Source organism: Stegodyphus dumicola, chromosome 9 (assembly GCF_044657685.1).
Source record: "Stegodyphus dumicola isolate Sdum_Otavi_A_Nest chromosome 9, ASM4465768v1".
Classification (NCBI taxonomy): Eukaryota; Metazoa; Arthropoda; class Arachnida; order Araneae; family Eresidae; genus Stegodyphus; species Stegodyphus dumicola.
In genome coordinates, this window is record NC_140776.1 from 45124674 (window position 1) to 45139424 (window position 14751).

Sequence of the window (14751 nt, forward strand, 5' to 3'; positions counted from 1 at the left end):
TAAAAAGGATTTGCTTTTTCTATCTTTTAAACAAATGATATTTACACCTAATTTTTACGATAAGAGGGGAAAGGGGAAAATAAACAAATTTTTCATGAAAACAATAGTTTTTAAATACTGAATTAGTCAGTAATTTTTATCAGTCAAAGTAATGCTGCCCTCCCACAAAGCCAAGTCATACCTATATTTATGCTATAGAGCAGTGTCTCCCAACCAGGGTTTTCTGCAACCCTAGAGTTTTAACAGAAATAGGGAAACAACATGTAAGAAGGCGCTCAAACCAGCAACGGCTGCTTTTGTTTATTGGAAGAGTCCAACATTTGTATGTATGGTACTTGAAAGTAGGGATGAGATCGGAAGAGGGGAAAAGATGCTACGTCCATTTTGGGCTTGTGCTTTGTGTGTGCAGCTAGTGTTTCGTTAGTACGAATATAATATTTATAATTCTTGTTTTTCTTGATCGTTAATTTTGGTTACCTGATTTTTAAAATTTTGCATTAAATTTAAATAAGATCTGGAAAGAAATAATACTTGTTCTTTATACAAAATGGAATCAAAACACTAGTTGTTCTTTCACAAGGGAATACAATACTCTTTTTGTATAAAGATAGGCCTTTTAAAGCTCAATCAAAATATAGCATACTAAAACACATTATTTATTTTGTGCAGCAGATTAAAAGAAAGTTAAATAATTACGTTTTGTTGTTATGATATTAGCTGTCAACATTATAAATATCAAAAATTTACAGTTACAATTTTCTAAAATACCTCAAGTGAATAAAAACTTACAGTTACTTATTGTAACTTCATGTAATGGTCAGTTACTTTACCAAAATAAGAGTTCAAATAAATATTAGATTTCATTGGAATAAACAAGATTATGTAATTTTGCCAAAACGTTATGCTTTAAGAAAATTTTAAATTAGCATACAATGTGTACAATTTTTTTTTTCAAAAAGGTATTTCTCTTCGAAATATTATTTTTGTTTCATGAATTGATAAAAATTAATCCGTCCTTAAACAATATGTTCAATAAAACACAAAGTATAAAAATATGCAGTGAAACTCCTTCCACGGTTTAGGAATAAGTCTGTGAGCATATCTCTAGTGCCCACTAAAAGCCATTCCACGATCTACATGCTTTCCATTGCAAGCCACTCTGGAACCTTTCCTTTCTTTTTCCTCTTACCTGCATAAAGTGAACTCGCCCAGCTAACAAAAGCAGCCATTCTGGGATTGACGGTCTAGTCAACATGTATGTCATGAAAGAGAAAACATTCCCCCCCCCCCCCGATTTAGTATTGTACTCAAAAAACTTTGGTTGGGGAAAGGAGTGTGACTGTGAGAAGTGTCTAGCCAATGATAATTGAAAAACTGCCTTTGCCTGTTCAGCTATGCTAGGTTAGACTCAACAGATGTCATCAACAGCTGTATGGATTTTTTGTTATTTACCAATCAATTTAAACTTATTCTTTATAACAAATTTAAATTTCATTCCTTGCAGCAATGGCACAAAGAATTAATTAAATTTGTATTTATTTAATTTATTCTTTTGAAACAATTTATTCTTTAGAAATATTACTTAAACTGTAAATTAGCTGTGTAAAGCTATGCATGTAACATGAGTCTAAATAGGCATAGCCGAACAGCCAAAGGCAGGTCATGAACTAGAATCGACTGTGACTGTGTATGCATTAGTGATGCAAGAAGTGTAGGATCATGTGGTTGGTTAAACAGATTGCTAAAGTGTATTTTTCATTTTACTATTATTTATTTTATTTTACTATAAAATTTTTAATACTATTTTAATACTATTTCATTTATTTTTCCCTCATTTTTTTATTCTTCTATATATTTTAGCAGCTAAAATATGGTGAAACAGAGCAGGTAATTTTGCGACTAGCGATAAAATTTAGAGTATCACACAAAATTTCAAAAGACTGAGAAAGAAAGATGTACAAAAAAGGTTCATCATTGCAATAAAAGTTATGGGCTTTACATGGACTGGCAATCGCTAATTTTCTTTTCCACTGAGTTTCTTTTGTGGTATAAAACTTTCAAATACAACAATAGCTCCAATAAAATTGAACAGACACTTCACAACAAATCATACTAATATGAAAACACAAAATTGTTGCAAATTTTAAAACTTTGTTGAAAGAAACAAAGTACAACTTTTGTAAACATATTCACATTTAGTGATAAGGTTCAGGAAGCAAGTTATTTCTCAGCACAGCTTATTGCACAAAATATTCACACTGCTAGAGAGAATTTGATAATGCCCACATGTGAACTTATTGGAAGATGTAGAAAGGAAAACTGAAAATGATCCACGTGTGAATAATACAGTACATTGAAGAATTGATGATATTTCACAAGAGACTGATTAAGTACTTCTAAGGACCATTAATGAAAAAAATTAAGGACCTATGAGCAAATGGGAACTGAATAAATTCAATTAAAAATATTATCTATGCCTGATTTCACTATTGTAATACCATCCTAAAAATAAAATAGATCCCTAAGTAGTATGCATTATTGTTAAACATGAATTAATTAAGTTTGAGAATAAAATAAATTTTATGCAATTTATCAAGTAGCACTACATATTTTATACTTATAATAGTTGGACATATTTGAAAGAAGATAAGTGACATTTCGTTTTACTAATAGCTAGCTTTTTTTTTTTTTTTTTAGTTTCATTTTGTCACATACTTGGTCAGTCTAGAGGTTTAGTAAATAGCATGTAGATTTTATGTCAAACGGCATAGGTTAAAATGAGCTGTAAGATCATAATCAGCATGATTGATAACAAAAGATGCAAGTGCTGAAAGTTAGTCAGGCTCTGTTCGATGCAGTTAGTGTCGTAGCTTCGTGTAGAGTTCCAGGGGTTGTAACCCAGTAATATACTTCAGAGGCTGTTCACACATTTTTTAGACGATGTATATTGTATTCACAAAACTAAATTACATAAAATTCTTGTGTTTTAAATGTTCTATTTGACATCCCTTATTCTGAACTATCTTTCGACACTGCAATTTCCAGGATAATAATGCCTTTTGAAGTGGCAGAAGAGGTATTCTATCCCATTCCTCCCAAAGGGTTAGGGATTGGGGACAACGTTTGGATAATGCAGTTTTTTAAAGTCCGAAAGCACAAAAATCTTGCCATTATAAGAAAAACCAGCAACAATCATGAATCCCTTAGAAAAACTTTTTTTTTTTTTCGATTCTTTGAACCATGTACTTAAATTTTTTTCTCTCCTTTTATGATTATAAATGACTCTTTTTTTGCTACAATCATTTAAATACACCCATGCTTCATCTATTGCGACAACTATTTTCCATTTTTCTTTGGATAAGTGTTTTTCTTATAGAATTCTGCAGCGTGTCCAGCGTTGAGCAATATGCTTTGGAAGAAGACAATGCACATTGCGTTTTTTCGCTTTCTTAAGATTTAAATCAACGTTTATCATTTTGTTTAAAGTGGACACCGAGTATTTTAATAATTTTCAAACTGTCCTTTGACTAGGGGATTTTCTTTTAACATTTAATAATGTACCTTTGCAATAGTTGAAGATGTCTATCTTTTCTTTGGATACTTATTTGGAATTTTTGTCCCACTTGAAGCCCCAATTTGACGTTTTTTTCCTTTCCTGTTGATGATATTACCTCTCGACGCTTTAGATATCACAAAACCATGACTCTCACATCGTTTTTGGATAACGTAGTATGCATATTTCTCTTCAGAAAGAGTGTAAATGTAGCCTTCGAAACACTGCTTTGTTAAATTTGCCATTTAGAATAAAAATAAAACTTTCAAGCCACAGACGATAATTTTGACTTTTAAAAACATAGTACAATTGCAATTACTTCTTTTGCAGCAAACAATTTTTATTACCGCTTACCAAAATCGTATAAAAAAATGTGCGAACAGCCCCTGCTTTAAGGTTCCAATAAGCCATTAAAGAACCAGATGTGATAAGTTGTTTTGTATTATTTTAAGTCTCACTAGATGCAAAGAATAAATTTTACTTGAATTTTTACATTTTTGTGTTTTATCTTGTGATCATGGTAAGGATTAATGAAAGGCAATAACTCGCTTTATGCAGAGATAATTTTTAAGCATAAGAAGTTACTTATAAATACTTAAATTACGTAGTTAGATAACCTTAGTCATTATGAATTTGCATGGCGATTGTAAAATTTTATTTAACTTTTATTAACAATATTTGTAAAAAAAAAAAAAGCCCTATTAAAACCCCAATCTAATAAAATTTCACAGTTTAAAATATTTGTAATATATGACATTGATTCTTAAACAATATTAGGACAATTACACATTAAAAGCTACAAACAACACTCAACAAAATATTTATGTGTCTTTTTTACTTGAAGCCTTCCCGACATTTTGGCTAATTTATATAGATTTCCTTCTCTTTAAGCATATTTTCTAATGATCAGAAATTTGTTTCAACACACAAACCAGTGTTGTCATTAGTTTCTGCATGCTTCATCTTTTAAATTGCCAGCCTCTCTACAATGTAGCTATGAGGGTTTACTTGATCTGGCAAAAGTTAAATAGTCCATCCCCCCCCAAAAAGAAAAAAACATGAAGCAAATTATCACTATGTCTGAAAGTAACTACAATGTCAGACAAACAAATGTCAGACAAGGTTTATTAAGCCTCTTACTTAAAAAGAACACGGAACATAAAGACTTCTGATGCTAACAAAATCAATTAAAGCTTGTGGTGATGTAATTAAACAAGAACAGTCAAAATCAAACTAAAAATGTGGACTAATGGTCAAAGACTATACAATTTACTTTTTATTTAGGTTGGCCCAGTAACTCTATCATATGAGGAAACAGAAATGGGAAATTATAATAACGGCTGAAATCAAATCACAAACAACTAGGTAAGTAACATAATAATAATTGTACATATCTTTGAAGAATAATTTTCTTTATGTATTCCATTTTTTGCTTCAACATGTTTCCTTTTCATTTTAGAATTTTAAAATTTAATTAAGGATTTCTGTTATTCTAAGAAATCTAAAGGCATTTAAAACGTATAGAAAAAGCTGCTAATTTTACTTCATTAGCAATACCAAAATTCAGAAGAAATATGAAATATATATATAGTAAGGCCTGGTTATAGAGCTGGTATGGCTGAATTTTCAGAATTTAGTGACACACTGAGCAACAAAATCTAGAAATGTCATAACTTTTAGGATTTCAAGCAGGCATTGGAAGCAGAATTTAGGATTTACAGAGATAAGTTTAATATTCCACATGATTGCACCAAGTAGGAAAATGTCTAGCATCAGACCTGTGTATGATGCATTAAAACATATTAGATGAATCTTCTAAGTTGCCAGTTTTCAATTTATTTATTAATCAAAAAATTCCTTTCTATAATGCCTGTCCATGTGATAAGATTAGAAGCAATTTTAATATTTTCCATGCTTGCGTCTAGTGAAAAGTAGAGGAAATAAAAGGAAGATAAACATGTTAAGAAAAAGATTCTAGTATCAGAAGTAAAACATTCAAATATTATGTTTTCATTGTTCTTCCAGACTTTCTCCAAAAAGTAAGAAATTCATCGCAAACATTCTGTAAAATACATCAATTACATGTTAATACAGAGACATTTTTCATTTCTTTCACATATTTCTGGAATCTTCTAGAATTGTTGGTCTATAAATCCTGCCTTCAAATCTTTCTAAACTTTCCAAGCTGCAGTGTCTAAAATACTAAAGAAAAATTATCCCTACCAATTCTGTAACAGCGAAAAGCCAGAAAAAATTTTGGAGCAAAAAAGGAGGGAAAAAGCGTAAAATGAATTTTATAGAGAAAACTGATGCATATTCTGAGAATTTTGAATATTGTGAGACAATCAAATGGAAAAAAGTCTTACTATGAAAAAATTAAAAAAAAAGACATTTTTAAATAATTACATAGCTAATTTTGCATTTGCTAAGAGCTCTTTTGTAAATTGTGCTTTATAGCATTATATCTTGTTTATTTTTCAGATTCAAAATATTGTATAATAATTTGCCAAAATGAAACTTTATGATATGACAGCGAAAAAATAAAAATGTTTTATTTTAATGTTATTTTTTAAATATAATTTCAATATATTACCATTATTTTAATGAAATTTATCAATGTTATGATGTTTTAAAAAAAAATCGTCAAAAATTTCTCAGATCTCCTAGTTAAAAATTTTCTATAGGAACTGATCTTAAAATCACAAAAATGTTGATAAGTCATCAAATTTAGAACTGTTGAATAAAAGAATTCACATCCCTAAAAGTGAAAAGTTGTTTAAGAGCTTGTCATTAGAAAAAATCAAATATTTTCGATTTGCTTATGTTTCACTTCTTGCCCAGAAACTCGAGTATCCCACCATTTATATTAGAAATAGAAACAAATTATAAACCATGAACCCATTCAAAAGATAAGCATATATGTCAGTGAATTGTGAAAAATATTTCTCCAAAATGCTAATTCACACTCAATGACAGTCGTTAAAACAGACAGAAATTGCAGACAATTAAAATTAAAGATCTTCTGCTGATTTTGGCCAACATTAAGGACAAAAAATCTAAGAACTTAAGGACTGTAAGAACCCTGTTCTAGCTTTCGTAAGACATACTAACGGGAGCGAAATTCAAGAAAACTTCCTCAAATGTGAAGAATTGCTTGAGACAAACAAAAGAAGATCTGCATTGGAACAATTGTATTGGCATTTGTACAAATGTTGTTGTTTCCATTGTTGGTTTCATAAAAGGCTACAGTTGTAAAAGTGGCAATGCTGTTACCACACACTGTTTTATTCACAGAGAAATGCTGATGTCAAAATCTCTTGGTATAAACAAGATATTTATAGTAACAAGATATTTTTAATTAATTACATAGTTAATTTTGTTTTTGCTAAGAGATGTTTCGTAAATTATGCTTTATAGCCATTATACCTATTTTTTTTTTTTTTTTTTTTTTTTTTTTTCAGATACAGTTTATTTTTCATATACAAAATATTGTATAGTAAGTTGCCAAAATGAAACTTTATAATATGACAGTGAAAAACAAAAATGTTTTATTTTAATGTTATTTTTTAAATATAATTCCAATATATTATACATAAAATCTATCAAAGTTATGATGTTTTAAAAAAATCGTCGGAAAATTCTCAGATTTCGGAATTAAAATTTTCTATAGAAAATGATCTTACAATCGCCAAAATGTTGATAAGTCGCCAAATTTAGAACCGTTTAGTAAAAAAATTCACGTCCCCAAAAGTGAAAATTGTTTAAGAGCTCTTTGTTAGAAAAAATGAATTTTGAAATGCTTATGTTTCACTTCCTGCATAGAAACTCAAGTATCCCATCATTTATATTAGAAATGGAAACAAATTATAACCCATGAAACCATTCAAAAAATAACCATATACATCAGTGAATCATCAAAAATATTCCTCCAAAATGCTAATTCACACTCAAAATGACAGTCATTAAAACAGAAATTTCAGATGATTAAAATTACGATCTTCTGCTGATTTTAACCAACATTAAGGACCAGAAATCTAAGGGCTCTAAAGGACTCTCAAAAACCATTTTTTCTTGTTTAACAAGTATTAAGAGTAAAGTTAGATATTGTCTCTTTTCTGCACATTGAAAACGATACCCCGAACTCAACATTTATGTTCCAAACTATCATACTAAAAACATTTATTATTTATGTAATTATATTTAAAATTATATGAACTGAATATAATAGTTCAATTTCTGGAACAATTTTTACAAAAACAATTTTTTTTATGATAGTCATTTTTTAGTTTCCATTAATGATCATTAATAAAAATATTATGAAAAAATATTTTTTCATGGATGCTCGGGTTCCTTAGAACTTGAACATTGCCACAAGAGTTCCATAAAAGTTAAAAGGTTGGAAAATGCTGCTTTAGAGTGTCTCTAAAATTTTTAAACTTTTTTGTAATCTGAAACAAAATGAAAAATTTTTGAATTTAATAATATTGTAGATAAAACATTTTTCAGAATCCACACATCTTTCCTTTTATCAGTGCATTTCATTTATTAATTTCTACTGGATCATTTCAGCATCTCGTATTACTATAAATTCCTTTTCAGCAGAATATAAATTCATTTCTTACATTTAAAATATTTAAGACTATTTTTCCTAATTCAAAATGAATAGCAGACTTGTAAACATGATAGTTTATATAACATATATTTATTTCTTTTCTTAACGTTTTCAATTTAATCAAATTAGATTAAAAATTAATTGAAAAATCAATGGCAGCTTGTGAATACTTTAATTAAATTTGTTTACTTTTTCCCATATAGACAGATAGATTTCTGTAAACTAATTTAATAAAAATGGAAATCAAAGTTTCAAGTTATTGAGAAAAAACCAAGTTACGAGGGTTGCTATTTATATTTTTGGCCCAATAATGAAAAAACAAATGTTTACATTAGAAATTGGTTTATTGTTTTTCAAAATATTCTCCGTGAAGATCAATACGCTTTTGCTCTTTTGTGTTTGAACGAACTTTCGAAGCACTTTTTTTCACTCTGATTAAGGTAATTCCAAAACATGCATTTTGAATGTGCAAACGTTTCTTCGGGTGTCACAAATCACTGACCATGTAATCTATTTTTGACTTGCGGGAATAAATAAAAGTCAATGGATGCCAAATCAGGACTGTACACCGGATGATCCATCAATTCGATGTTTTGGCCCATCAAAAATTCCTTTGAGCCGATGTGTGACAGCTCGCATTGTCATGATGAAGAATGATTTGTCTTTTCTTTTGCTTTTTCCGAATTTCTTCAATGACTTCTGGCAAATAAATGGTCGTGTACCATTTGGAGTTGACCTCTAAATGCCACTGTCAACATTTGACCAGTAATGCTGAAGAAACAAGCAACCATTTGCTTCAATGTGCTTCTTCCAAACAACTTTTGTTGGACTTGGCTCGCCTTGGAAGACCCATACAGTCGACTGCTGTTTTGCTTCAGGCTCATATGCACACAGCCTTTGATGGACAATGAACTTACTTTTCCAACATTTCCTTGAACCAATCGACATGACCCTTATTTTGAGCATTTGTCATACTATGCGGCATTTAACAGGAGCAAATCTTTTTTTATGGCGAAATATTCATGTAATATGTTATTGATGCTTGTCATACTAATGTCCAGAGATGCCTCAATCTCACGGTATGTCACATAACAATGTTGTTTTATCAGTTCACGTACAGCATCGATATTTTCTGTCATAACAACCAATTTCGGATGACCTTCACAGAATTTGTCCTGGAGTGAATGCCAACCATGACTGAATTCATTATACCAATTTTTTTTACAGTGCTGTAGGATGGTGCTTTATCACTGTGTAAAGAATTAAGTTCATCAAAGCACTCTCTTGATAATTCACGTCAAAAGTTATGATAAATAATCGCATCAAAATTTTCACGAGTCAATTCCATTTTTTGCCAGAGATGAATTTTTCAATTTACTGTAAACAAAACAAATCAAGCTAAAATGGCAAAATGTTCTGAGAAGTTATGGTTAAAAATATCAAACTTTTATTTGAAATTGTCTGTAGTCGCTAGCAGTACTTACTGTTGTCAAAGCCAGAAATATAAATAGCAATGTTCGTATGTTTCAATACCATTTGCAAATTCAACCATTTCATGCTACTCATACGAATTATGTAACTGAATAATTTTACATTAATCTATTTTATAAACATGAGATTTTTTTTACAGAAGACATTCTGCCAGTTTATAGATAAGACTAAGTATGCAGAAAATATTTTGAATAAAACTAAAAGATTTAAATAGTAACTTTCTAAAAATTACTCACTAGTTGTTGAAAGAGTCTGAGCCGTTACAAAATGAGAATCTGTGGAGGGTGCCAGAGGAGGAAGAATCCTGGATGATGAGGACTGAATACTGCTAAAATTAATATTTCAAAAACTTAATTCAGTGATTAAAAATATCGGAAAATAAAATCACATAATAACAAGACAATATATATATATATACAAATAAATTTCCTTTCAATAAAACTGACAGAACTCACAAAATGTTTTCACTATATAGAAAATTAACAAAAAAAATGTTAAAGCTACTCAAATTTATGTTAATATATTTAAAATAAAAATTCATAATTATAGCATTCTGCACACAGATAATATATTATCAAACATAAAATTTACTAAGAATATATTTTATTGACAAAATTTAGAAACAGCTAAAAAATTATGCCTATTTTTAAAAATTCACTTTAATATATAACAGTTTAAATAGACACAAGGCAGATAACTAAGTACAGAAAAAAATTATTAATTGCAAAAATACTGCTTTTTTTTTTTTTTTTTTTTTTTTTTTGTTGTTGTTGTTGTTTTTTGTTGTTTTGCTATTTTCTAACAGATAGCTAACAAAAAATTTCATGTAGTACAAGTTTGTTATTAATTTGTCAGGAAAATTCTATGAATTTCTTCTTGTTACTGAAGATTTGCTTTTACTCTACTGAGTGATAATTTGTTCCTCTTATACTAGTACTATTTCTAAGAATCATAGTTGCCCCCCCCCAAAAAAAAATCATGTTAGTAGCAAATACAATTTGAAAAATATCAAGCTTAATTTTGAACATTTGAGGCTTTAAGTCTCATATGTTGAAAGCCTGGAGAAATTCGCATGCTGTGTAGTTTCAAACTGCAACTGAAGAAGAGGTATTTATAAACAGAAATATATATATGTTAAATATAACAAAATACAATAGCTGCTTAAAAAAAAAAAAAAAAAAAAAAAAAAAAAAAAAGTTGGCGACCTCAAAATTAACATTCTAAATTTGGTGATTTGCCCCTAAATTCATCTCTTTTCACAGGTTCCAGATTTTTCTATCTTACGTAACGTTTTAATGCTCTTGTCCGATCAAATTAATTATAAACCAAAACTCTGAACTGAAACTTTCCCACTCCCAGCCTTCTTCCTCTGAAATTACTATAACTCTTCTCCTTTTCTGCATAAGCTCTCCTACCGGCAAGATGCTTTTTATGTATGCTGCTGCTGCTTACCTGCTTAAAACGATGTTGTACTCCAAAATGCAACTTACTGTATTCAAATATAGTTAGGAAACATCTTGCTTGAAAAAGGTTGATTTGATATGCATAAAAAAAAATAAAGATTGTGACTTTTCAAGAGACATTGTGCTAAATCGCGTCATCATGCTTTCCAGTCTGCCACACTACGGTCTTCTCGGTAATCTACGCAGTATCATAAGCTGTTAAAAGTTCCCCTGTTTTCATCTACGCATTTTTAAAATCATTACATACATATATAAATTCCTTTAAGAATGATATAATATTCTGAAATCAATGAAACATTGTAATATCAGTATGTAGCTAGCATTCTTCTACCTTCTTCATAAAAGAGAATTTTACGTAGATGATAGAAAATTTACCCTCCTCCCCCAAAATGTTCTATTTCTAATACCTTTACCTTATATAGTGCATCATAAAAAATTTTCACCTTTTCTCAGAAAGAAAGCAAAGTGTTTTTTTTTTTTGGGAGGGGGTTAATGGACTGCCAATTAGTATCAAATACAAACACTGGCATGAAATTTACACGGCAACCCTTATGCTAACTGCGGCTTCATCAAAAGATTGACTATCTTATTTCAATTAACATTGCTGAAAACATTCGTGCTTCTCAGGCAAATGATGCACATTAATACATTAATTCAATTACATAGGAATTTAGATATGATGGCAGGCAGACACTTATCTAAGAGTTTTACACTATCTCCCAACCTCACACTTTGATTCTTTCCCCGGGAAAAAAAAAAAAAAAAAAAAAAAAAAAAAAAAAGGGCCCATCAGATAATGAGCAGCAAAATCGGTGAAGACCTGTAGTTCAATGGGTTCGATTCCAGGCGAACAGGCTTCTTTAATGGGCATTTTCATAGTTTTCCTGATGTGTAACATATGTACAAGTCAGTTTCACTTAGAAAGTCCTTCATTAAAGCATCCTCCCAGGCAAATGGCTCTTGTTTGATTTGCCGTAATTAAACAAACCAAACAAAATATCTAAAAAAAAATTCCAAAGTCTGAATAAAAAAGCAACTAAAAATCAACGAGGGAAAATTACTGGATTGACACGAGTTAAATTAAAATGAAGAATAATGATTATTGAAGTTGCTAAGGCAACAATATCCAATTCACCAAACGGAAAATGCTTTTTGAATAATTTTGGCTGGAGAAAAATAGAAAATGTGTTTTTTTTTTTTTTTTTTTTTTTTTTTAAATTAAAGTGATGGGCAACAGAGGATATATGTGTCTCTCTTTTTCTAAAGCTTCACATTCTTTAAAACAGCATTTTAAAGTTATCTTAGCTTGATTAATGTAAATTAAACTTTATTAGCAAGGAATTCTGTATACCACAGTAATGTGATCTTTAAGCATATAACTTCAAATTTTATTGATAGAAGAGGTAAAAAAAAAACATCTGAAAGTTGAATTCCTTATAACCTCCTTACACCACAGAAGAGCTTTTTGATGTGTTAAAAGGATAATTTTTCAACTGGTTGGTCACTAATATGAGGTAAAAAGCCTGTGTCAATAGCAGCTACTTTTAAGTAGCTTAGTTATTGATTAAAAGTGAACCTGGTGGAGCAAACCTGAAGACCTCAGAAAATGAATGAATAAAATGACGCTAACTTCTGTTTAGTCAAATGACATGATTTGAAGTGTGGTGATGGTCATTCTTTAATATTGCCATCTTGACTGTTAAAAAAAATCATATACATTATATCATTAAATAAAGCCAATCTTTATTAGTTTAGCTTCCTCCCGATTGCAGAATTATCTTAACATAATCTGTTCGACTGGAGAAGTAAAGTCGCATATGAATTTCTTTTCAATACAATGATCAAGAGAAAAAATATTTACTACTACTTAGAAATGAATTTAGAGATTTATTTTTTGAAGTACCTCCTAAAGCAAAAATTTTCTTACTTGATTCCTTATCATAATTTGGTCTGCTCATTATAATTTACATATATATATATTATATGCCTGTGTGTTTGATCAACAGAGTTGCATAAAAATAGCCTTAAAGTTAGATGGAATTTTGTTTTAAGAAAATAAAACTGCATCTGAAAAAGTAATAAAAAAAAATTACTTGAATTTGTTCATAAAGAGCATGGATAAAATACATTCACTTCCAAAAGTTAAGCACGGAGAGGAAAATACTAATTTCCGGAAGCCAATCAGAATTGAAGAGGATGCACTTCGCTGCAAAGGTAGATGGAAGTATGCAAATAAGCTCGCAGCCAATCGCGCTTTCATGTCAAGAAGTATGCAAAAAAGGCAGTCTTATAAGAAACCAGCTTTACGAAGGGTTACAGAAGTTGATTGTACGTGCTGATAGAAGGTGTTTAAAACTTTCGAACAATTTCTTTTCAAGACATACGTGTTTCTATGACTTCCAGAAGACGAATGGAAGATTCTGAGCACTGGCGTGCTGTGGGACGCATTGAAGCAGGACAGTCGATCACAGATGTTGCTCTTTTCTTCGCCATTCATCATTCTGTAATTTCACATTTATGGAAACAATTCCAAACCACACAGACAGTTGTCCGAAGGTCCGTGGCCGGTCGCCCAAGGGTTACAACCCCCGCGGAAGATCGATATATTGCTATTGTAGCCAAGTGGAATCGCAGAGCAACATCTATGGTTACAGCGTCCATTGGTAAGGTGATATCTACAGCTACTGTACGCCGAAGATTACATATCAGTGGACTGTACACCCGGGTACCTCGAGTTTATGTTCCTCTATCTGTCCAATCAAGAGGGGCATGATTACAGTGGTGCCAGGAACATGTCAATTGGAATGTGTCTGACTGGGGCAATGTCATATTTACTGATCAGTCAAGATTTGCTCTGGAGCCAGATAACAAGCGTATAAGGATATGGTGTGAACAACGAACACGCAATTAGTCCCAAAACATCACGCATTCCGAGGCGGAAGCATTATGGTGTGGGCAGGGATTTCATTAGGATACTGCACCGACCCGCACATCTTTAAATGGGGTTCTTTGACAGCTGTCCAGTATCGAGATGAAGTCCTAGAACCCATTGTTAGATTGTAAGCAGCAGTTGGCCCTACTTTTGTTTTAATGGACGATAATGCATGTCTCCCCATAGAGGTGACATCATCGATGACTACCTGGAGAGTGAAGGGATTGTGTGCGTATGGCGTGGCCAGCATATTCGCCCGACCTTAATCCCATTGAAAATCTTTGGGATGCTCTCGGCCGTGCTGTATCTTCACGTTTCCCACTTCCTGCCATTCTTATTGAGCTGGAAACTGCTCTACACAAAGAATAGTAATTGCTTAATTCTGCGGTGGTTGACCACCTAATTGAAAGCATGGTCACAAGGTGTAAATTTTGTATACAGATGAGGGGAGATCACATACCCTATTAATGTTGTCCTTTTTTTTTTTCATTTTATGCTCTTTATTTTCACTTTATATATAATTCTGTTTAAGTCTTCAGTATGTCATTATCTGATAACTTACAAAAATTTAATATTATTTTCATTTCTGCATATAATTATTGATTTTGTTTTATGCATAAATGTATATGCTACTTTCCTGTCAAATTTTATGTCAACCAAAGCAGTATTTGTTGATTTTTTTGCATTTTACATCTTCATG

General features: G+C 30.8%; 1 protein-coding gene across 3 annotated transcripts in view; it reads right to left on the bottom strand.

The window, feature by feature from the left end:
* Window positions 1-14751, bottom strand: part of POSH (SH3 domain containing ring finger posh) — a 134785-nt gene that overhangs the window by 80427 nt on the left and 39607 nt on the right. For 2 of the 3 annotated variants that reach the window (XM_085823401.1, XM_085823404.1), the window contains exon 7: window positions 9893-9984. In XM_085823401.1, coding sequence (XP_085679527.1) covers window positions 9893-9984 — 92 coding nt within the window. The remainder of the gene's footprint in view (window positions 1-9892; window positions 9985-14751) is intronic. The other variant, XM_085823402.1, reaches the window with a different exon arrangement.